General features: G+C 43.6%; 1 protein-coding gene across 3 annotated transcripts in view; it reads left to right on the plus strand.

Annotated features, from left to right (window-relative positions):
• The first annotated feature begins 16,315 nt into the window (after window positions 1-16,315).
• The window catches only part of Cog2 (component of oligomeric golgi complex 2), a 48,048-nt gene continuing 38,750 nt past the window's right edge, over window positions 16,316-25,613 (plus strand). For all 3 annotated transcript variants that reach the window (XR_002818018.1, XM_004640817.2, XM_004640818.2), the window contains exon 1: window positions 16,316-16,476. Coding sequence is in view for 2 of the 3 variants with exons in the window: in XM_004640817.2 (XP_004640874.1) it covers window positions 16,405-16,476 (72 nt within the window). In the remaining variant the exon portion in view is untranslated. The remainder of the gene's footprint in view (window positions 16,477-25,613) is intronic.

The following is a 25,613-nucleotide window of genomic DNA, read 5'->3' on the forward strand; positions in this document are numbered from 1 at the left end:
GGCTGGCATGTGGTGCTGGGGGATCGAACCGCGGTCCCTGTGCTTTGCCAAGCTTGTTTCAAGTAGGTGCTTTAGACCACTGAGCCATCTCTCCAGCCCGAGCATTTTATTTCGATAAAAATACACAAATAAGCACCCCAACAACAAAAGACTGTAAATAGCTTTGGGGCAAGTCAAGTTTTCCTGCCCAACTGAGTTATGAAAAACGTCTCTGACTTGTGGATCTTGGAGTTTCTAAAAAAAAACCAGACTACAACATATTTGCACTGGGACTTTTCTATTTCCTCTAATGGGTTAGGTATCCTGCAGAATATACCCATTAAAACACAGTTTGTATAATTTCCTTCTTCAATATTTACCAGTTTCTACCACCAGGCTGGTGATTTTCCGGGTGAATGGTACAGCCCTGTATTATTGCTTACCCAGCAGCTTCTTTTGAGTGGAACAAGTGCCTGTATCCCGGGCTCATGTAGGCAACACCTTGCAGATCTCCATCACAGTCAGGTTTGGTATTACTGTAGCTTAGATTCACCCTATTGACTCTGTTTGTTCTGTGCAACAGAGCTTATACATCCAAGGCTGTAGGTCTTGTTGGCAGCCCTTCCTGCCAGCATCCCTGCACACATCACCAGATTCTCCTTCTTCTTGGTGTAACTTTTGCTCTCCAGAGCGGCTCCACTTGTATCTCCTTACCCATAAGAAAGTGGACATGAGTGAAGTGATTGTACTTGAGATCTCTCTTGGTCAGACTTACTAGTCTTTAAGAAAGCAACCCAGCTAATATCAAAACAGTAGGAGATGTTTATGACAGACCGTGCTTTTTTACAAAAGAGTCTCCTAATGACTCACAGATTTAATTATTAATAAGCTTGCCAACAATGATTACAGTATTTGGATTCAAACTTTACGATTCACTACAATTGTTGAATGTTGACATTGGTGCAGGAGAACAAAGAGGTGCCTAGGTGAGCACGCCAGGCTCTGGGTGCCAGGGTGCACAGCGGGCTTGCAGGAAATGCTCCTCTTTCCCTGTCTTACTAAAACCCTGCTGCTGCAGCGCCCACCTCCAGATGCAGTGTGCACAGTGGTGCTTTTCATTACAAAGCCATCTACCTGAGTCACTTAAATACTGTACAAATTATACAATCTCCTGCATAATGACACTGTTAGAGCACAGCCCCCGCCAAAAGCAAAAGGAAGGAAGGGACCTGGACTTGTTCACAGCTGCACACTCTGCTTCTCGAGAGCCCACCTATTCTCTGGGCATTTCTCACCCGTTTTTAGGTTAAGTGGCAGCCAGGAGCAAAAGCCTGGCACACTGGCTTCTCTGGGGCAGAAGCAAAGGGACTCTGACTGGGGTGTGTGTGGTGTGTGTGTGTGTGTGTGTGTGTGTGTGTGTACAGTTAGTTTCTCTCACTGTATCTGGAAGTATTTTGTTGTCATCTGTCCTTCATTACTGCTCCTGAGAACCCTCTTTTGGGAGGAGGCAGTGCTACAGAGCAAGCCTAGGGTTTCATACGTAATACGCAAACACCTCACTACTGAAATACCCAGCTCCACGTCAGGCTTTTTTACTCTACATTTCTTACTCCATTTCTTCACTTTCAAATGGTCTATCTCTTCCTCTTTTTTCTTCTCTTCTCTTTCCTTCCTTCCTTCCTTCCTTCCTCCCTCCCTCCCTTTCTTCCGTCTGTCTGTCTGTCTGTCTGTCTGTCTGTCTGTCTTGGTTACTTCTCTTTCCTTGCTGAGACAAAAGTCCGGATACCCAATATTAAGGAAGGAAAGGTTCATTTAGCTCACATTTGTGGAGGTTTCAGTCCATACTGGGATGGCTCCAAGGCAGGGTGGTATGGCACAGGGGCAAACAGTTCATCATGGCCAGACAGTAAAAGCAGCAAGAGCAAAAAATCAGGGCAAAATAAGCCTCTTTTCCTTGTGTACACTGTAAACAGGCTACCACCCACACCATCTCCAGGCCCTCCACAAGCTCAGGATGTTTACAAAGTGAGCTGTGGAGTTAAATGGCTAAACTCAAGTTGACACAATGTACCAACCGTAACTCTTTCTTTCTTTTTTTTTTTCTTTCATTTGTTTTGTTTTTTAATTTTTTACTCCTTTTAATGAGCAAAAATAGCAATAAAAACATTTCAAAACAGGTTAATAGGATAGTTACAATAATAAATACATTGCACATTGTTGTTCATTTTGTTTTCTGAAGCAGGATTTCACTATGCCTTAAGCTCACTATGTAGCCCAGGCTGGCCTCAAACATGCTACAATCCTCCCGCCTCAGCCTTCCAAAATTCTGGGGTTACAGATGTGTACCCCACAAGCCTGGAAAACTTCCTTTATCCCATGAGGCCTTTTATATAATTGGAAGCTATAGTCCCATTCACCAGTTCTTTCTTTAGTCATATCTCATGGTACACTTCACCCATCCATACAGACTTTTATTTCAATTGTTACATTTATTTCTAGGCATTTATCTTCCTTCTTTTTCCAATCTCCTTGGTCAATAAAGTTTATCTACTTTTTTAACATAAAGAAGTTTGACTATGCCTAGAACTCAGTCCAAAAGGTCTTTGCAGGTCAAATTCTCTTTTCTGTTGTTTCTGGAGTTCATGACACTTCACTTCCCCTGACTTTCTTGTGAGCTCCCTGTTGGCCCAGAAATCCTCTGCTGTCTGAAAGATTCCTTCCTGAAGGATTTGCTGGTTTTCAGGGGATGGGGTGGGGTGGTTGTTGTTGTTGTTTTCTGCTTGCCTAGGAAACCGACCCTCACCCTGCTGCTCTCCAGGCAAGACTGTGTGGGGCAGATCTGTGTGAAGTGCGGCTGCACTGGGCCACGGAGTTGGGCCATTTTCCTCACTGTGCTTTGTTGTGGTTCTGGGAGAGCTGGCTGTGTTTTATGGTCACAGTAAGCCTGCAGGTGAGATTACCCAAGGCTCTGACTCTGTGGAAGACTGTAGGATATGGCTGCCCCATACCTTGTCCCTAGTGTTGCCAGAGGCTGAGAAAACCAGGGCTCAGATTTTTGTTTGTCCAATGTCCCAAGCCAAGAGCTGCCTGCTGGCTTCTCAAGCCCACTGCCCTTGGGGTTTCCATGTATATTTTTTGTGTATACAGTTTCCAACTGTATTTCAGTTCATTGAGGCTGTCACGAAGGCTTTGATTTTTAATCTCTAGTTATTTTAAGCAGGAAGAATGATTTGGTAATTAGATTGCCATATTGCCAAGAAGAGAACCCTGCAGGACTTGTTTTTGTGAAACATAAACAGAAGAAAATGATGCTTAATAAAATGCACAAGCTGGTAAATGATACTGTGCTATTAATCTTGTAAACAGGCATCTCATTCACATTATGTCAGTAAAGCACAAAGTGACTTTCCTTGCTTCTCAGGTGGTGCGACCTGCTACAGGTCAAGACTGTGCCTTTTGGGAGATGAGAGAAATGACTTGGGAAGGGGGAATGGGTCACTAAGTCAAACAGAAGATCCCTTTCCTAAAGTGTCCCAGTGAAAGTGATCAATGTCTGCCAGTGTCTAAGCAGCATAGGAATATACACAAAAAATCCTGAATAAATATTATGGATCTTTTTACTCTCTAAAACCAACCTTATAAAAAAAGAGTCATGTTTTCTAGCTTTCTGTATACAGGTCTTGTAAATTCTGTAGTGAGGTTTATCACTATTCTATATTTGCATACTTTTGTGAACAATTTGTTTTCATTTTGTCCATCACCATGAAGTGGAAGTACTGTTGCTTTTCAATAAACTTTATTTTATTAGGAAAAATAAATAAGAAATAAAAAGACAGAGCACTTACCTGTCAACTTTCTAGTTACAAGGAAAGTGAATTAAATTGAACAAGATTCCTTTCTTAAAAAAAAAGAATTCTTTTCTCTTAATCCTAGATATAGAGATGATTTTTGTCTAGGAAAAAAATGCTGGCACCAGGCCAAAGACTGTCCTTTCCAAAAAGCTGTGTGCCAAATCTTGCCATGTAGACAGTCCCTTCTGGGCAGGAGACCCTTCCTTTATGGAGGGCAGAGAGGTAAATAGGTGTCACCGAGCTGGCCTTTTTGACACCAAAAGGAGTCAAACCTTTTTTGTAGACCTGTGTAGGAACCTGGGCTCACTGCTCCTTGGCCCTGGTCTCATCATGGGGCCCTAGCAGCAGCTCAGGTGACATCAACCTCAAAAAGTGAGGTGATAGAAAGGCACTTGGTGTGGAAAGGTCAGACCCATCTCTGACTCTGAGGTGGGCAGGTAGCCAGCTGGCTTCTATCTGGGCAGGAAGAAGAGGAAATGTTTCTAGGAAAGGCAGACAGGGCTCAGAAATTGCTTCATCTTGGCTGCTACACCTCAGTCTGGCTCCTGTGAACCATCCCCAGTCATAGTTGTGTCACCTACCACCTGAGTCCCATTGATGACCTCTTTCCAATATCTGCTCTGACTCTGAGGCACTGAGAGGTCTAAATGGCCTTGGAAGGAGGCCTTACCTTGGGTGGGTTTCTCTGTTTTTGAGCCTTAAGTTCAACACTTACCTGATATAGATTTGTTACCAATAGTATTCATTGATCCTATGCATACTAGTTACCTATGGCTGCCTAAAAATTACTCCAAAAGTTAGCAGCTTAAAGGAATAAATATTTAATTTTTAGATCACAGTTTCTGAGGGCTGGGTGTCTGGGAGCTGCTGAGCTGTGTGGTTCTCTCTCAAATTTTCCTGCAAAGTACCATCAAATGGTCATGTGGCACTGCAGCCACCCAGGCTGGACAGTCCTCACCCAGGCTCACTGATGCTTGCTGGAAAGTCTCAGCTCTTTCTAGGCTGGTGGGGCAGAGCCTGTCTTCAGGGTGTGCTAATAGCGAATATTAAGGGAGATGGTGAGAGTCTTTAAAAAGTAATCTTAGACTTGAAGTGGCCTCATTTCTGACCGACCTTCTGGTCACAGAGTGTGGAGAGCATTGTACACGTGTTTAGTACAAGGATTCAGGGAGCTCTGGGGGCCTCCTGGAGGCTGCCTGCCACTCTGGGGCACACTTTTACCCTCACACTCTAGCTTTTCTGAAATTGCAATGCAATCTTATAAAAAAGGTGGGTCGCAACTTAACTGGTACAGTGCTCATTTAGAAGTGTGTCTTATAACTGTGCTGTCTTCTTCAGGGAAACATTGTGAGTGTTCCATTAGGCTCTAAGGCAGCTTCTGGCTCCTGACCACTTGCCTGGCCACAGCCACTTGTGGCCTATGGCTTGGTGATTGCTGTCCACCACCCACTGCTCAGTTCTTCTTTACCCATTCCTATGCATCCTTCTGAAGCACCGGCTTTGCAATGTATTAGACCTGAGTGGAGCTCTCCCCACTACTCTGAAGCTCTGCATCTCTCTTCCATATGTTACTGCAGCTTCTTTGATCCATGTTCACAATGTTTATCATTCTGCCCTTGCAGTTGTTACCATTGGCTTGGTGGTGTTTTGCTCAATTTGGATAAAAATCACAAATTACAAAGCATGGGGAATGTGGTATCTGTGGCTCTCAGCCCTTACTCTTGCAGCTCTCAGCAGATCCCAGCAATTTTCTGGGGCTCTTCTAGCAGCTTCTGCTGCCTCTCTTCTAGGGCTCTTCTGTTGGTCTCTAAGGGTCAAATCTAGTTTCTCTGATGTGGGGAAGTCTCCATCGCTCTTACCTCATTGCTGTTCCACCGCTTTCTGAGCTCTTCAGAGCTGGGAACCCCTAGTGTTACCAGCTCTTTTAATTCATCCTGCTTTGCCCACACTACCCAAGATAAGAATCCTGAGTAGGTTTACAGAATCACCAAAGTGATAATTTATTGAGACCCAGGTTGAGCAGCAGGAGGCACTGCACAGGAGGGGGTCCTCTTCTACTCACTAACAGAGTTTGAGGGGGCACTGGTTATACAGAGGAGGAGCAGTAACATGTAATTTGTGAGTTCTATCCAAATTGAGCAAAACACCACCAAACCACTGGTAACAACTGCAAGGACAGAACCATAAATATTATGTACATGGATCAAAGAAGCTTCAGTAACATGGGCAGTTTCCTGCATTTTGCAGTCAGATTTGAGGACTTTCACAGTAGTGGCAGGGTTATAGGGCTGAATTATAGAGAGATTATAGGGCTGAATCATCAGGAGTGGCTGCAGCGCAGAGTCATTTGGGAAAGGCTGGTGTCCAAAGCTTGTTTTGGCCAAGGTAGATTCTCCCAGGGTGGCTTACGGGCCTAGTCTAGGCCCATATACCATGCACTGGTACAAGTTCCCTGTGGCGAATGTTATCATCATATATACCTAAATATATCTAGTCTAGGCTACTTCAGCTGTGTGGGAAGAGCTCAGTCCAACTGGAGGAGGAGTAGCTGCTTGATTTATAGCTCCCTCATTTCCAGAGAATTAACATGGCTGAAATTGGGGCTGTGGGAGTCTCAGAGGAATCTCAGGGATGGGGGGAGTCCATCATGGAATACTGGTGTTTGGGAATATCGGGGATAAGGTCCCCATCCCTTCCCAAACTTTGCCCTGTCAAGTGTGGTCCTGCACGGCTCCTCACAGAGGTTCCAGCACCTGCACTGAATCCTACCGGAGCTGCAGGAATGAGTGCAAGCAGAAGGCAGCCACTGGGGCCACCAGAGAAGTGCTGGGAAGACAGCTGGAGCTGGTGTCCCTGGGCACCCTCGGGGCAGTGACGTGGAGGGCTGTGACCGCAGTCGGTGCAACTGCACCCTCTGGCTGTCAGAGGTTAAAGGGAGAGTTGGCCCTCATTGTTTTCTATCTCACAGTAATAGTTGAGTTCTCTTGAGCGTGTTTCATGTACACATGTTACATACATGCTCTACGCACACCATACATGTTGCAATCTACGTCTAGATGCCTGCTTTTTTAAAAAGCAACATTTCTGGGCTGGCCAAATAGCTCAGCAGACTAAAGTGCCTGCTTAGGCAAAGTGTAGAGGCAGGGGTTTGACCCCCAGCATGACATGCCAGCCCCCCCCCCCCGGGCATGCTAAGACAGCGACTGAGACTGGGCATGGTGGCCCGCGTCTGTAATCCCAGTGCTTGGGAGGCTGAACACAGGAGGATCACTACAAATCCAATCTGTGTAGTGAGACCCTGTAGACCCTGTACTAAATGCACACACCAAAAAGCAAAATTTCTGATTTTCTCTGGAGTGGGAAACCAAAAGTGTAAACAAGGACCTAAATGTTTACTGGATATTGTGAATGGATATTGTGATATAGAAAGAAAATGTTCAAATCAGAAGGGGAACTAGGGAGAGGTGATAGGAAAAGGAAGGAAGGGAAGAGAGAAAAAGAGAATAGAAAGAAAAATGGCCACAAAACTTTTGTAAATAAGGAGAGGAGGAGGAGTAGAAGGGGGGAAGGAGAAAAAGAAGAATCAAGATATACCATGTACAGGTACAAATTCCCTATGATGAATGTTATCATTATGTATATCTAAAATATACCAATAAAATTAATTTTAAATAATAAACATTAAGGGCCGGGGAGATGGCTCAGTGGAATATACGCTTCCCTGGCAAGCGCAAGGACCTGAGTTCAATCCCTGGTTCCACCAAAAAAAATTAAAAATTAAAATTAAAAAAAGTAATAATAGGGCTGGGGAGATGGCTCAGTAGAATAAGTGCTTGCCTGGCAAACTCAAGGATCTGAGTTCAATCCCTGGTTCCGAAAAAAAATAATAATAATAATAATAAACATTAAAAAATGTCTGACTCTCATTAAAGCAGTGACCATCTAGCAACCTCGGCTCTTCAGGTACTTCTCTGACCTAGCTGATATGACCATCAAAAATGTGCTGCTCTCTACAAATGCCCATGGCCACGATTATGTCAGAGATGCAGAGACCGTGGGAAAGCAGCTCAGCCTCCAGCCGTTTATCACGTTCGTAACTGTTCTGCTCTCTGCTGCGTGTAAGTTCTGAGAGTGGGGCACAACTTCCAGGTGCCACCTAACCCCATGGGGCCTGGTTGACTTTCATCCACAAAAATAGGACTTTTGCCTGCCAACAGAAACTTAACAACACTCTTGTTAAGTGGTTTATTGTGTTATCTCACCATTTTTTAATTTGTCTAACTAAATTCATTTGATCCGCAGGAAGCAATTTAAAAATAAAGAAGATGAAATACACAAACTTCAGTTACAGTGGATTAGAAACCCACTAGAGAATATTGCTAAATTTAGGGAATTTTTTCAGTTCCTTGGGTCATTTATCACATGTCTCCTCAGAAGCCATGTAGCACTGCCATGACAGGAGCATCAAAGGAGACAGTAGTTGACTCCCTCCGTGCAGGGCTAGGGAGCAGCGAATCTGTCACTGGATGCACAAGCAGCAAGGAGACATCATTCCACCTCCACACAAGGCATGGAAATGGAACACAAAGCAAAAATTGCAAAACTTCCATAAGAAAACAGGACAAGTCTTCCTGTGCTAGAGTAGGCAGAGGGCAAGCAAAAGACTGTCTCCGGGCTCCACATTTCTTGTTCAGGGGCAGGAAGAAGGGAGTCCTGCTTTGGTTTTAGGTCAGAGCTAGGTTGACTCACCTAACCCTAAACCCCTGACAGATCATTCATACTCGACTAGCATCTTTCATTTGCCTCACTTAGCATCTAGAAAAAGGGATGACTCACTGGTTTTCCCCTGGCATTTGGAAACTCATGAGCCTGCTGTTCTTCAGCTTTTCCAGGATGGGTAATAACTAGGTCAGAAGAGACAAGGAGAGTGGGGTAGGAGGGTATCTACAAAACACTCTGAAGCCTCTGTAGGAAAAAAGCCTAGGATTCATTCAGGACTCTGCGGGCCACTTCTGTTCTGAGACTAGGCTGAGGGCCTGCCATTTATCTATCTCGGGATGTCTACCATCGTCTGCTGCCATAACAACACCACAGATAGGGTAATTCATCATTAACAGAAATTGATTTCTCAGTCCTAGTACCACATCTGGCAAGAGCCTTACTGCTCCATCTATCCCATGGTGGAAGGCAGAAGGGCAAGGCTAGGAGGGAGGGAAAGACAAGACGAGTCAAACGTGTCCTTTTATCAGAACTCTCCACAATTAACCCACTGATGAGGTGGAGCCCACGACTCCTTCTCCAGCATTGTTGCACTGGGGACAGCTTCTAGCACACACATTCGGGGAACACAGTCAAAGCATAGCATCTGTGTTAGTTCCTGTACTGTGGGTGACATGTGGGATTGGCCGCTGTAGCACAAGGTCTGCATTCTGTGCCCTCTGTCTTCTCCCTCCCTCTTCTCAGCTCTGGAATGCGAAATGGAGACCCTTGAATCAAGCGATCAAAGCACTCTCTTGTTATCTTGGTCCCTGGGTGTCAAGAGAAACAGCTAAATCCCCATGAACAGGAAATGGAGACTTGTCCCCAGCTTAAGGACTTTAAGCCGGCCATCCCTGCACAGCAGGGGCACTAATCACAGTCATTAGGGACCTGGCTGCAGAGCCCTCATCAAAGGGGGCTACAGCAGTAAGGGAAACAATTATTACACTTAGCAATGGAACTAAAACAATTATGCTGCCACCCACTGAGTCTGGCACTTAATCTCTGCTTCAACCTGGTAAGACAGAATCAACCAGCAGAGAATGTGCAGGGCAATCGGGCTGGACCTTTGCAAGATGAGTCCACTGGTACTGATCTTGAATGGAGCCTTAAAGGGCCTTAAGGGACCTCTCAGTAGATCTCCTGCAAGGCTGCAATGGGATCTTCTACTGTTGAAGGTCCAGTTGGATCAAAACTGGCCCTCAATTCTGCTGCGAACGTAAACTGCAAACCTAAACTGCTCTAAAATATAAATTCTCTTTCTAAAATTGAGAAAAAAATTAACCAAAATCCATGACCCCCCAAACTGATACAGTACATTGCATCTCAATAGATTTATCCTATAACCAAACACTTATATTTAGAATTTAATTTACAGTCAGTGAATAAGAATGGTAAGACAATAAAAGATGTGAAATGAGGAGATATGTTTGGCAATGTGAAAGTCAGAATACAAATTATATCTGTTTTACGTTGTATTCATTTGTATTTTGTTTCTTGACAAAATTTTTATTGCAGAGATAAATACTTGCAAATAACTTACTCATAACACGTTGCCTTGACAGCTCCCTCATTTAAAGAGAAAATGGTAGGAAATAATTTGCTTCAAAGATGCGCTACTAAAAATGTTTAGAGCATGCTTATATTCCTAAAATTCCAGGAATTCTCCAAACTAACTCCATGCTGCGGTTGTCCCTCCTGCTGTTCTGTGGCTGGCCGTCAGGTCCTATAGGATGTGGGAATCCAGGAAAGAACTAGAGGGGAAGCCCGGAGCCCTGCCCATCTGTCTGAGTACATATTCACACCATTGCCTGAGTTCCTGCTGGCCGGCGTAGCCCTAGACCTGCACAAAGATAAACTGATTACACATGTGCCAATGTGGCTTTCATACAATTGAGTAGATAACATGTCGACAACCTCCCCCTTTTTGCATAATTTCAATAGAAAATAATGAATAGACATGTTTTAAGACATTAAAGTGGAAACTAAATGTATAGTGTCACAAGCCCCGAGTACAAAGGAAGGTCTGGTATCCATTTGATGTAACTGAAAATGGCTACAAGCCCTCTCTCACTTCTGTAGAAGAAATGTGAAAGCCAGCAATTCCTGGGCTGTTGGAGCCACACTGCTAATTCCAGAGAGGCTAAAGGGCTCCCCAAGGGAGGCGCCTTTTAGACGCAAACCAGCTATTGCATAGCGACACCCCACTGCCTCCTCTGTGAGACTCTTGCTGTTCCCCTGCCCTAATCACTTCAAGGATTGGTACCATCAACTGGGGACAGGCCCTGTGCCCAAAGCCCACTGAAATTTTTCACCAATGAACCCCAAGCCTGCCTGCCCTCCTCTCTTTCTCCTCTCCTGAGAAAACTCTGGGTAAGGCCCTGTGTCTGCCCCTGATCAGCCCTAGTGACCGTCAGGAGCTGGTTGACCTTCCTTCTGGAATTGTGGGAGATAAATAATCCTCTCAAGAATGGGGCAGTTGGGCCCAGGGCGATAGCTCAGTAGAATAAGCACTTGCCTAGTAAGTGCAGGGTCCTGAGTTCAATCCATGGTTCTGGAAAAAAAATAGAATGGGGCAGTTGTCTCCTGATCCACTAGCCTAGATGCCTCCATGTAATAATGAAATTCACCTGTCAAAATAAGACTATCTGGGATGGTCTCGTACAGCGTGCTTAGTGCACTGAGAAAGACGGTGACTGTGGTCTTGTGCCTGGCCTCCATTTTCTCCCATCTCCCTGCTGGACAGAGCCTGCCACTTCCCAGGTAATTCCTGTGGTCGGGTTGGGTACCACAATGGAGCCAATGAGTGGTGCCAGCCAGAGTGTCCCTAGGGTGGATGTACACACAGGAGGTTCCGACTCTGGATCTGGAAGCAGCTATTCTCCCTCATTCTGGAAGAGACCCTGAACAGTCAGGAAAGCAGCTAAGCGGAGACAAAGAGACACAGACAAGGGCAGCCAAAACAAGGACATGTGCTGACTTTGTGTCCTTTGTTCTTGGCCCTGAGATTCTAGGTCTTCAGCTCTTCTTGTGATGTTACAAACCCAACGGTATCTGACCTTGCAAAGACAAACCTTGTTGCATTTCTTTGTGTGTGTTTCCTTTGGATCAGTTTGCTTGGGATCAATGTCACTTGTTCCCAAAGGGGCTTCAAAAGATCTTTCAAAGAAGAAACATGGACATCCTTAAGAGAAATTGAGGAATTATAAGTAAGAAAAGGACATAATAAGACAGATATTTTCAAATGATCCTTTTGGAACCCATGGAGAGAACAAACTGAAGTGGGGAGGAAAGAAGACATATGGCTAGAGGTGGGAGGCGACTTGGAAAGCTGTGGAGTCATTCTGGCAAGGACAGTGAGGGCCTGAAGCAGAAGGAAAGAATGGACAGTTGGAAAAGACTGGGCAGACGCAGAGGAGGACGATGCGTGAGGATGTGATGAAATCTGACATTGTTAGGCTTCCAGTACATTTATTTTAGGATTTAGCTTTATAAGTTTTTAATTTGGCAGGGATTGGAGACCCTGAAATCTTATTCTGGCCTGGTTTGTAAAAAGTCAGAACAATGAAAAGACAGTAAAAAATTTGTCATTCTGTGAGTAGAGGGGCTGACAGTATTCCGCTCGTGTTTTAAAAAGATCAATATGGGGCTGGTGAGATGGCTCAGTGGTCTAAAGCACCTACTTAGAACAAGCTTAGCAAAGCACAGGGGACCTCTGTTCGAACCCCCAGCACCACATGCCAGCCAGCCCCGCTCCCTGGTGGGCTGAGCTGGCCACACACACACACACACACACACACACACACACACACATAAATAAATAAAAATTAAAAAAAAAAAAGATCAATATGGCTGCTGTGTGGAGAATGAATAGAATAAAGGCAAACAAAGAAACAAGGAGACTAGAACTTCTTCAATAGTTATGGAACTCCTACTTGCTTCCAGGTACCTAGAGATGGAAGAGGAAATAAGCTGACAAAGGCGCTGCTCCTGCATGGCTTTTGTTTTATGGAGGAGCCAGACAGTAAACAAAATAAAGTTATCTGTCTATGTAGCTCAGAAGTTGGAGGGTGGTTGGAAGGAGAGAAAAGCAGGCTTCGAGGCATTCAGGGGAAGTCTGGGGTAGGATGGTTGTAGGGCTGAGTCAGCAGCCTGTCATTTGATCAAAGATGGGGTGTTGGTGCCAGCAAGAGAGAGTTCCAAACCAAGCACACAGCGAACACTAGCCAGGAGCATCCATGGCATGTTTGAAGGAAACCGCAGAAAGCAGAGCGCTGGAGATAAGTGAGTTTAGTGGGGATCCCAAGGCCAGACAGACACAATCAGGAGAGTACAAGTGAATTCTCTTACCACTGTAGCTACACAAGGACAGAGAGAAGGCCAACCACACTTTCACCAGACAGAGTACATCATTTGAACTGATATCTACAATTTTTCAGAGTTGCATAATTGAGCAGACAAGAAAAGCCCAGATTATCTCACAGAATCCTGTAACTGGAAAAATGTGCTAATTGGGGCTGGGGAGATAGCTCAGTAGAGTAAGTGCTTGCTTGGGAAGCACAAGGGCCTGAGTTCAATCCCCAGTTCCGCCAGGGGAAAAAAAAAAAGAAAAATGTGCTAATCAACGCCTGCCTTTCCTTTGAGGATACATGTAATAATCTTTTGGGTTCATTTCACAGGCACAATATTTTCTATAGAGTTAAAAAGAAAACAATATTGTTCCTACCATTGCTCTTCCTTGAATTTGTTATGTATGAAATGTGTGTGGAAATATATTCAGGTACTATCATAGTATGTACTAATTGGTTAAAGAGATGAGACAGAGTGCAGGACCCCCTAACATCAGTCCATCTTCTAACTGAAATGGAAAATATTCAGGAATCAAACCACTTCAAATCCACTATGGAACACAGCAGGGTAGAAACACAATATGGGAGATGTAGGTCACAATTCCTGACTAACGAATAGTTTAATCTCCAGCCCCCTTGCCATTTAAAGCTGTAAATATAGCTACTATTTTATAAAACCTCCAAGCATATTTTCAAAATTGCTTCAGTCTGATTTCCTGGATTTCTTTTGGCAGAACCGGGGATTGAACTCAGGCCCTTGCGCTTGCCAGGCAAGTGATTTCCTGGATTTCAACCTTTACTAGTTACAAGTAACGTAATGATCTTGGGTTTATGTTCATGAACTTTTAAGTCAGAGCAAGGGCTGGGCCCACGAGTGTGTGAGGTCGCACAGAGCCTTCGAGGCAGGCACTCGGTCCATTCAGAAACAGAAGCCCTCTTGTCCTTCAGTAATTATCAGTCTATTCTGCTTCTTTTGGAAAATCTGGTCACCTTGGTGTAACCGTTCAGGTATGGATCAGAATGAGCACCAGAGAAGAACCACTGGAGAAAATGCCCACATGAATTTCCTGAGCACGATATTTCTCTTTGCAAGTTTTCGAGTGCTTGGTAGCAAACCTGCCAAAAACGGGAGACCTATAAATAGGGGAGAGTAGGAAGAAAGATGGGATCTGTCAGCACGCCACTGAAAATAGGGAATGAGGAATTTTCCAGAGATGCAAAGACAAAGAGGGTTAATATTGACTTACAAAAGAGGTACTGGGTATATGCTTTGTAAAGAAAGGAAGACAAGAAGGGACAAGAATAAGGAATATGAGAGAGACTTAAAGAAGCAGAAAATGTGTCAGAGTCCTTGTGAAAGAAGGTGCGGATCCCAGAAGGGGAGGGAAACTAGGGCATCCTGTGTATCATTTCTCCCACTGGTTAGGTACTATATATCCACCTTCTAATTTACACTTCCTGCAAAAACTGAGATAGGCATCATTGCTAGATGGAACTCAAATACCTAGTAGTAGACAGATATCTGACTGGACTATGGGGAGCTGGCAGAGGATGCCTGCTGGGCCCAATGTGACCCTCGGGTGCAGTTACGAGGATATGGCTGGCGTCAGGACAATGGCTGGCATGAAGCAGGCTCTGCATGCAGGTTGTTGGGCCACCTTTCAGGAGTTGTCATCTTCACTAGAGAACACAGCAGAAGTGGCTGTGGCAATGTGTAATCAGCACTGGCCGTGTTTCCTGGGCAGGATTGATCTTTCTCTCTCACCCTTTTCTTCACTAGGGAGCTCAGCTAGCATGGAATTCCTGCTGCCTGACTACGTGAGGCTGCACAATCACCACGGCTGGTGGCTCCAAGTGGCAGCTGACCGTCCCTACGGAATCCTGGGAGGAGAATGACCCTTGTCCCCCATAAGTCACCCAATCCCTCCAGCACACCGGGCTTTACATGTTTAGGAGTTAATTTTGCTAAAGCCTTGGGGACCTCATGGGAAGGCAACAACGCAAAGAAAAGAAAGAACTCAAACTTCAGCAGCAGAGCCTTGGAGTGAGACAGGTTCTCCAGACCTCCTTCTTCCTCCTCCTTTTATGTTGGACACAGGCTGCCTGCATTTGCAACTTTCCACTCGCCAACCGTGGTCTTGTGCTGAGGCCAAACCTCTCAGAGCCATTTTGTTAGGTGGGACAATGGCATTTTGAGTTAGTAAGGTTTTTTTTTTTGTTTTGTTTTGTTTTTTAATATGATGTACTAGGGAGCAGGTAATGGTGTGATGCTCAGGATTTGTTCTAACAAACATGTACTCCAAGGCCAACAGGTGGCACCCTGACTGGAGAGCACAGCAGACAGGCTAGCCACTGCTGAAGCCAGGTGGTCAGTACCGGGGTGGGCCTCTGTATTCCCTACACTGTGTATGGCTGTAAGTTTTCATAAAACAAAGATTAAACAGAAAACTAGGCTTCTTGCTCCACATCCCAGCACACACCTCAGGGCCTCACCTCTCCATGAAGACTCATGGAGAAACCACCGCAGGTTTCTCCATGAGTCTTCGGTCCCGTTACACACCTCCAGGAGTATCCAGCAGGCCTTGCGACCTAGGGAGGAACAGTTCTGTGACCTATGTCCACACTGGCAGAGGATCGGTTCCCTACCTGGGTAACTTTCACTACACAGGGTATCGCCTTCCTCTGACAGCGTTTTGAAAGCAATTTAGGTATTAGGGAGTCCTCCAAGGGTCAACCTCGGAAGACAAGGGTCCCTGATGTGTGGCAGCAGCCTGGGAGGAGCCTGGCAGGTGGAAGGCCAGGTGATGGGAGCTGCAGAAACCTTGGGCTGGGGGTGAGGAACAGAAAAAAATGGTCCTTGCGTGGTGGTGACGGGGCAGTCACGATGAAGCAGCAAGTGTGAGAAAAGCCATCTTGGTGCAGAACTAGGCCAGAGAGGGTTGACAGCTCACACTGTACACAGGACGCATGTGCCGCACTTAGGCGCGAGAAAGTAACTGCGCGCACGTGCACTTAACACACACACCGACTTCGAATGAGCACGGACAGCGTCGACCTTCCATGCCCCCGCCCAATGCAAGCTCAGAGCCAGGAGAGGAGGCCTGGGCCAAAGACATTTTCGCATAGGGACCAGGCACACGCCATGAGGCTGCGCAAGCCACGGGGAGCCCAGAAGCCAGGGACGCTAGATCCTTGCTGCGCCGGGTGCCCACCTAGGCTGCGGCAGGCTGACGAGCGCGAGGCTGCAGCGCCGCTCCACGCCGCCGGGGGCAGCACCGCCCTGTTGAGCAGAGCTCAGCCCCGCCGCGAGCCGCTCTTGACGCCTGCGGTGCGCAGCCGCCCGCGCCGCTCGTTCATTGGCTAACCCGACAGCGCCATGTTGGCGGAAGCGGAGCGCCCGCGCGTGGAGAGGCCGGGTCGCCGCGTCCGCAGAGCACCGGCCGGTCTCCTCACCACACCCAGGCGGGATGGAGAGACGCAGGATGAACTTGCCTACCGGGCCAGACACGCTGTGCTTCGACAAAGACGAATTTATGAAGGTGCGCGGCCCGGGGGGTGGGCGGCCGGGGATCCTCGGGGTTACCGGCATCTCTGTCAGGCCGAGCGCGGAGGCCCTGCGGATGCCTGGCCCGGGTTCTCGCGGTCCGCTCCGGTCGCCAGGCCCCGGACCTGTGCCCGTGGCAGTGAGGGTGCGAGCGTGCCCCGGGGTCCGCCCACCTGCCTCGCGTCGGGTGGAGAAAAGCGCTGTTTTTCTGTCTGGTGTTGGTGGAAAGCTGGAACGGGAGTGGAAGTTTGACGCTTCTCAGTTTGTACCGCAAAGTTGGCTGTTCTCCTCTTCTGAAAACATCCTACTTACAAAGCATAGTTAACTTGAAATAGATTTCCAGAGAACTGTAGGATATAAATTCACAGAAAAGAAGTGTAAGTTAAAAGCATTTCACTAATAAAAGTTGATTAAGTACAATCCAGAAAACGTCCAGGGTTTAAGTCCACACTGGGAAGAACTTTGCTTCCCTAGTTGAGGTAACCCTCCAGGTTGTCACCTATGCTGTCCAAAAATACATTTATATTCAACTTCTTAAGATTGGGAGTTTTGACAATAGTAGCTTGTTTTAGGATTAGAAATGTAGACGCTTGGGCTCAGTAGGTAATTGAAAAGTTGAACAAGTGGCTTTGTCTTATTCAGCTTTTTTGATGCCTTTTTAATCAAGTGGTGATTTTTTAGTAGTTTAATTGGCCTCTGTCATTTTGATACTATATTCAGATTGCAACTCCAAAGTGCAGGGGAGGGGTTGTTTATTTTTGGGGATTCATTGTGTCCTATTTTTTATTTCTTTTTTGCTGGAACTGGGGATTGAACTGAGGCCTTTGCGCTTGCCAGGGAAGCGCTTATTTCACTGAGCCATCTCTCTAACCCCGAGTTTATTGTGTTTTAAAGTGTTAAGATAGGCATAGGCCTGTAGGCCCACCACTCTGACAGCCTGAGGCGGGATTGAAAGCTCCAGTCCAGCCTGAGTGATTTAGCCAGGCCCTGTGTAAATACAAAAAAGGATTGAGGATGTAGTGCAGTGTAGACACCCTGGGTTCAACTCCTAGTTCTGCAAAAAAGAAAGAAAAGTGTTATCGTATCCTGGCTGTTGTGCCCATATGATTTTTCACAGACAGGAATAGTGTACCTGTTCTTGTGTAAGGATGTTTTTGCTAAACTGCTGCAGTAGAAAGTGTAATTTGAACAGGATGTCTAAAAGAATGAACAGTCTGTTTATTCGCCCAGAAACTTTTCATCTACCCCCTGGCTAAAAGCTACTGTAAAAGGAAGACAAGGAGAACCTGATGATGTCTGCTGGAGAGGGTGTGGTGGAAAAAGAAGGGTACACCAGGTGATTAGGGTCTTAGGCTCACTCAAGAACCTCAAGAATGCAGAAAAGTCCAGTTCTCCACCTTTTGACTTAGGCTTCCTTCAGGCTTGGTGCCCGCATGTTCTGACTCACTGGCGGCACCACCTTTCCCATGCACACAAAGATGCCAGAACCCCTTTGGTAAACACAGCTTCAGGAAATGGAAACCTGCCCCGTTCCACCCAGAAAGCCCCAAATCATAAAACGGAGCAAATAGGAGAGTGACTGAAATGCCAGCAGGGCCATGTATAATGGCTTATAAATTTCTGAATGTGCTGTGGAATTTGAGCATTATTAAACACTTCATATTTAGAAGAAAATGCAGAGTTCAGCTGTTCTGTGTAAACTGTTGATTGTGTAGGTGGAACCATAAGTTAAAGGTTGTTTGATGTTTGTATTTCCATTGCAGACATTTTGTGGTAGAAAGGACATGTAGTGTCTTTGCTTGTCAGGGCATTATTTATACAAGCTGGGCATGGTGGTGCACACCTGTAATCCCAGCACTCAAGAGACTGAAGCAGGAGGATCCTTGTGGGTTCAATGCTAACCTGGGATATATAGTGAGTTCAAGGCCATCCTGAACTGCATATTGAGTCTGTATAAATATATATGTAAAGTTATAGTTATGTCTCATTTAACAGTTTTTATAATGGCATAGGTACAGGTATTTTGCATGTGAGAAGATAGGATATAGATTTTTTGCATTTGAGAAGATAGGATATCAGATAAGTATTAGGAGAGTTGAGATTACAGTGTATCCAGTTATTTGTCTGGAAATCGCTGCCATTAGTTTGCCAGACAGTGGACAGCATGCTAATGAAGTGGCAGCAGTTGTTTATTCAGTCAGTGGGTATTCATTGATCACATATTACATGCCAAGTAGCACTGTGTACATAAAGGAACAAGGTTCAGTAAGGTGTGACTTGTTTTTTTGAGGTGATGAGAGGAAGAACAAACATGTGCATCCGGAAACTGCACTTAGTCTTAAGTGGCTGGTGTACGGGAGAATGTCCAGAACAAGGAGGTGGGGCTGCAAGTTGAGCTGGCCCTATATACTCTATGAGGGCTTTGTGCTCAATGCAATGTTCACTGTGGAATTAGAACAAGAAGTTGTGTGTCCACACATGTTGCATTGGTGCTGACTGATAGCAGGAGGCTCCTCACACACATACACTTGACGGGAAATAGGATATAGGGCATTGGTGATAGGGAGAAGGTAATGCATTAATAAGGCCAAGTTGGACCCATGTACGTGGGTGTGCTGCTGAGGTCACGTCATTCCCCTCTGTCTCAGCCTGTGATTTTATTTCTTTTTACAGAGAAGCAGAGGCTATGCCATATTGTCCTCACCTTACTGATAACCACCTCACTCCTGCATGGTGAGGTTTCTGCTTCTACTTGCCTGCCATGGGGTTTTCCTATCTCCTGATCACTGCCACTCACGTTGGCTTGCATGTCAAGGGACCTTGCAGTTCTCCCTTCCCACTACTACTCATGCCCTTGCCTTTCAAGCAGCCTGTCATTCTCCCTTCTCTACACCTTCCCACTACCACCATATGCCTAGTTCCAACACCCTTGCCATCCTCCACAAGACCTTATTTCCTCTTCCCACTGACTTTCAGAAACTTCCACTCAGTCCCTTATCTCTGATTATTCTTAGATCACAATATCAAGCTCACCATTGTATTTCTCCTTTTTCACTCAAGCTCACGCTGGCTTCCAGCTCCATCATTGCACTGCACATTTCTCCCCAAAGATGTCAGTCCAGTAGGACTTTTGTCTTTCTGAGGAGGTTCATTTATTGTCTATGAGTTCAGTTTTCAACATGCTCAGTTTGAGGTGCCTCAGAAACATCCCAGAAGAAGTGTCAAGGACTTGAGTATGTGGGCTTGGAGATCAAGAGATGTATGGGCAGGTGAGTTGAATCTGTATGACCTGCCTGTTCATAACCAGTGAGGCTGCATGGGGCAGATCACCCAGAAGAGCAGATAGAAGTTTGAAGCCAGTGTAGTCCAGTGTTGCCAAGCACTTTGTGATGTGAGGCATCATGTCATAGCAGCTAGCCTGTTTGTAAAAAAGTTTTTTGAACCACCTTGGCTTTTGAATTTTCTTTTTTTTTGCAATACAGTATTCTAAAATTTACAGTATCCTAAAACTTACTATTTGAATAAAATACTGAATTCATAGGCCCTGAAATTATTGTACTTGTGATTTCTTTTTTCAAAATCAGGTAGCAGGAAGCATGATGCAAATAGAACTTTTTGTTGCTTAATTGAACTTAGTAGCATTTAACATCAAATTTTTTTGAATATTTGACTAAACAGATTAATCACAGACCTAGGCTATTTTATATACAGAATTCAGCACTTTAGGACATTCAGTTGAACAAGAACTAAAAGCATTGCATAAATTGTATTAATGTTAAATTAGGATGAATAGGAAAAAGAAGAAACAGCTGGGACAAGGGCCAGTGAGATAGCTCAGCAGACTGCCTGCTTAGGCAAGCTCAGGGACCAGGTTTTGATCTCTGACACCACATGCTGCACCGGCCCTACCCCCAGGCACACTGGGGTGGCCACCGAGACCTGGTGTGGCAGTACACACCTGTAATCCCAGCACTGGTGGGGTGGGGGGCTAAAAACAGGAGGATCACTACATCTGAGCTGCGTAGTGAGACCCTGTACCAAATACATTAAAATAAATAAAAAGACCTAGGCTTTTTTATATACAGAGTTCAGCATTTCAGGACATTCAGTTGAAAAGGTAAATTAAAAGCACTGTATAGGTTACATTAATATTAAACTGAGATAAAGAGGAAAAAGAATCAGCTAGAACAAAACTCATATAATTAAGCTGCATGGATGTTGCAGGATATAAATTTGTCTTTTCAGAAATATATCATGCAGGAATTATATTCAACAAAGGATTGGGAACAAAAATGATTAATCCAATCAAACCTAAATTCTTAGAATTGAAATATTTCAAGACTTGAAGATGATCTGTCCATAGAAAAGAGCGCACTCTAGCATGTGTTTATTTATTTATTTAGTATTTGGTGCAGGGTCTCACAATGCAGCTCAGACTCATAGTGATCCTCCTATTTTCAGCCTTCCTAGTGCTGGGATTATAGGCGTGTGCCACCATGCCCATACTTGGTGGCTGGTTCAGCCCACCCTGGGGTGGTTCTGGCACAGCATGTGTCAGGGATCAAACCCTGGTCCCTGCGCTTGCCTAAGCTGAGCTATCTTACTGGCCCCTAACATACATTTTTAATTATCAGGCCTACATAAGTATTTGATAGCAGATTTAGAATGAGTTTTGGGGGCCTAAGTTTCAGTCTCCATGTGCCATGTGCCCTGGACACAGGATTTGATTGAGGGCTGGAATGCTAGGGAGAGACCCAGGATGTTCTTTGCATATCCACTGCCCTCTGTGGTGTGATCTCTTCCCACAGCTGTCCTCTGGCCAGCTCTTCACACATTTGGATTTTAGCTTAGATGTTAGTTTGTAGGAGTCTTTCTTCATCTTCCAAATTAGCATACCCCACTTTGTCACTTACCTTCAGTGTCCCCATTTATTTTCTTTATAATTTACTGCTCTTTAGTGTTGATTTATTTACCTGTTTTTTTTTTTTTTTTTTTCTCATTTTTCTATTAGGATATATGCTCCTTAAGAATAGTCAGATTGAGTTGTTCTCATTGCTGTGTCCCCAGTATTTTTTTTTAAATTTTATTTATTATTTGTGTGTGTGTGTGTGTGTGTGTGTGTGGCCAGCTCAGCCCACCAGGGGGTGGGGCTGGCTGGCATGTGGTGCTGGGGAATTGAACCATGGTCCCTGTGCTTTGCTAAGCTTGTTCTAAGTAGGTGTTTTAGACCACTGAGCCATCTCACCAGCCCCTGTGTCTCCAGTATTTGAAATAATACTTGAGTTACTTGGGAAATATGAAGTAATACTGATTGAACATAGAAGGGCGTGATTGATAGAGTTCATTCTTTTGTGTTGTACATTTCTGGGCTTTAACAGTTGCATGTCATGTGTACCCCATTAGAGTATCACACTCAGGAATGTCACTGCCTTAAAGATCACCGTGCTCCGTCTATTCATTCCGTCTGTTCCTGGCAACCACTAATTCTTTTGGAGTTCCCATAGCTCTACCATTTCCAAGGTGTCATGTAGATAGAATTAGATAGTAGTCTTTTCAAATTAGCTTCTTTCACTTAGCAATACATTTAAGAGTCTTCCATGTCTTTGTGTCTTACCTAAATAGTAAAGTTTGGGGTGGAGACAGTACTGGAGGCCTTTGCACTGAGCTATATTCCCAGCTGCAGTCATTCATTTACTTATTTTGAGACAGAATCTTGCTGAGTTGCTGTGTTTCCCAAGCTGGGCTCAAACTTGTGATCCTCTCACCTCATTTCATTTTATTGCTGAATAATATTCTATTGTATAGATTTACCAGTTTGTTAATTCATCCACCTATTGAAGGAAATCGTGCCTGCTTTCAGGTTTCAGCAATTAGAATAAGACTTACAAGCCTTTATGTGCAGTTTTTAATGTGGACATACACTTTCAACTTGGGTAAATACAAAGGTGCACAGTGGCTAAGGTTGGGTTTAATTTTTTTTTCAAAATTTTATTGATAGATAGCAATGAGACAGTTTCAAATCAAATCGGAAGTACAGTTTCAACAAATAATATACTGCATATATTCTTCTTAGTGGTTAATTGCTGTACAAGATTGTTGGGTTTAATTTTGTAAGAAACTGCAAAACTGTCTTCTAAAGTGGCTATGCCATTGTATGTTTCCACCAGCAATGAAAGAAAGTTCCTGTTGCTGCACATCCTTGCCAGCATTTGCTGTGTAGTGCTGTCTTATTCAAATTTGCTGTTGCCTTACAGCATGTCATGTTGAACGTCTTTTGAGATCTTTTGCCCTCTTATTTGATATATTATTCCCATTCTCCCACAGCTTTGTGGTCTGATTTGTGAATAAAATTGTACACATTATAATGGTTTAATACATCGTGAAATGAAATGCAGCAAATTTCAAGTATATAACATTATTAGTAACCATAGTTATTATGCTGTATAGTAGCTTTCTAAAGTTTATTTATAATTGAAAGTCTGTATCATTTGACTTTATTTCCTCATTATTCCCACCTTCACTCCCAGCCCCTGATCACCACCATTCTACCCTCTCTATTTAATGAACTCAGCATTTTTATAGTTGATGTGTTATCTCATACAGTTTCTGTCTATCTTATTTCCCTTAGTGTAATGTCCTCCAAGTTTGCCAGTGTTTTGCACATATACTTCTTTCCTGCTGTGTGTATACCGTGTTTTCTATATGTGTTCCTCTGGTGGTGGACAGTTGAGTTGTTTCTGTCCTACCTGTGGTGAATAATGCTGCAGTGAACACGAGTGCAAATGCCTCTTTGAGATAGTGATTTCATTTATTTTGATATATACCCATAGCGGGTTTGCTGGAATATATGATAATTCTAGTTTTAATATTTTGAGGAACTTCCCTACTGTTTTTCCTAATGACTGCATGATTTCTTACTGTTTTTAATATTTCATCGTATATTTTGGAATCTGTTTTGTTAGAAATTTTTTTCACAGGTGTTTTCTCCCAGCAGTGTCTTTTGTAGAGCGAGCTTTCTAATTCTGATGAAGTCCAGTTTATCAATATTTCCTTTCATCAATAGTGCTTTCGTGAAGTGTTGTGTTTAAAGAATCATTGCCAAAGCCAAATTTACCTAGAGTTTCTACTATGTTATCTTTTAGAAGATTTATGTTTTAAATTTATGTTTTTGCTCCATTTTCAGTAAATTTTTGAGAAAGATTTAAAAAGCCCTGTCTGTGTTCATCATTCACATGTGAATACCTGGTTGTTCCCACACCATTTGTTGAAGAGCCTGTATTTTCTCCATTGTACTGTCTTGCTCCTTTGTCAAAGAAGACTTTACTATTAGTAGTAAATCTGTTTATGGCTCCCTGTTCTGTGACATCAATCTTTGTGCTTTTGTCAGTCCTACTACCTGAATAGCAAGAGTTGAGTCAAGGCAGTCTCAGTCCTCTGAAATTGTTTTTCTTTAGCGTTGTGTTGGATATTTTGTGTCCTGTGCCTTTCCAAATAAACTTTGAAATCATTTTCTTGATAGTCATAAATAAGTTGCTGGGCTTTTGATTGAGATTGCATTGATTTTCGAAGGTCAAGTTGGGAAGAGCTGACATTTTAATAATACTGAGTCTTCATGAATGTGGGGAATCTGCATTTTTAAAGACATTATGTTGTGTTCTTTTCTTGGAGTTGTTTTATGTTTTGTCTTATTATATACAAGTTTGTTAAACCTGTACCTAAATATTTAATTTTATGTGTGTAGTAACAAATGGCATTATCTTCAAACTTTTTAATTTGTCTTGTTTATTTCTGGTCTGTAAGAAAGCAGTTCCTTTTTATATTGACCTTCATTGTAAAATCTTGCTTGCTTGCTGTTGTCACATACTAGTTCCAGGAGTTTTTTATTTTCTTTGCGATTTTTCTATACCATCCTGTTATGTGAGCACAGTTTTATTTCTTCCTTCCCTGTCAGATATACCTTTTGCTAATTTTGAGTAGTAGTGGTGAGAGGGAACATCCCTGCCTTGTGTCCCTTCTATGAGAGAGTCTTCTAGTTTCCCACTTTTAATATGAAGCGAGGAACTCCTCCATTTCTACTTTTCTGAAAGCTTTCAATGGATTGTGTCAACCACATTTTGTGCATCTGTTAATACGTTTATATTTTTATATTGTGTGTTGATGGATTGTATAAACAAATTTTCTAATGCTGAACCAGCATTATGTGTCTGGGTATTTGTGGGAATGAGTCTAGCTGTGATGTATTATTTTTATATATGTTGTTGGATCTGATGTATTTTTTTGAGAATATTTTCATCTGTGTTGATGAGAGTGGTTTGTAATTTTCCTGTTTTACACTATCTTTGGTGTTGGTACTAATGGTAGCCTCACAGAATGAGGTAGGAAATGTTCCCTCTACTTCTACTTTCTGGAAGAGATGGTAGAGAATTATGTAATTTCTTCTTTAAATGCTTGATCAAATTCACTACTAATGACCCTTTTATCTAATAATAATGGTTTAAGTTGTCACACCCCCATCCTGATTAGCAGTTTTTAATTTTACTTGATCTTTGTAAAGAATTAGCTTTTGGTTTCTTTGGTTCTTCTGATTCCCTAGATTTTTTGAGGGGTGGGGGGATTTATTTTTTTGAGATAGGGTTTTGCTGTGTGGTTCAGGCTGGCCTTCAACTCACTTTGTAGCCCATGCTGACTTTAATCTCCCAGCAAGTCTCCTGCCTCAGCCTCCGTAGTGCTGGGATTACGGGCATAAACCATCATGCCCAGCCCTTGATTTCCTGTGTTTAATTTCATTGATTTCTACTCTAATATTTTTCTTTCTGCTTATTTTAGATATATGATTTGCTGTTTTTTGATAATTGATATTTTGTTTGGCTAGGGTTTTTTGATATTTTTCCTGTTGAGCATTGGTTTTGCTACATTCACTAAATTTGCTAGGTTGTACTTTTATTTTCATTAATTTAAAATACCATTTTTAAAAAATGTATTCTCATATGTGATATAGAAGGGATAAACTTCCAGGTATTTGAAAATTTCCAGAAATATTCTGATCTTGATTTCTAATTTAATTCTGCTTGGTTTGGGACCATACTTTATGTACTTCTTTCTTTTTTATTTTCTTTTGCATGGAATGTCTTA

This window comes from Octodon degus, unplaced genomic scaffold (assembly GCF_000260255.1).
Source record: "Octodon degus isolate 3935 unplaced genomic scaffold, OctDeg1.0 scaffold00127, whole genome shotgun sequence".
NCBI classification, from domain to species: Eukaryota; Metazoa; Chordata; class Mammalia; order Rodentia; family Octodontidae; genus Octodon; species Octodon degus.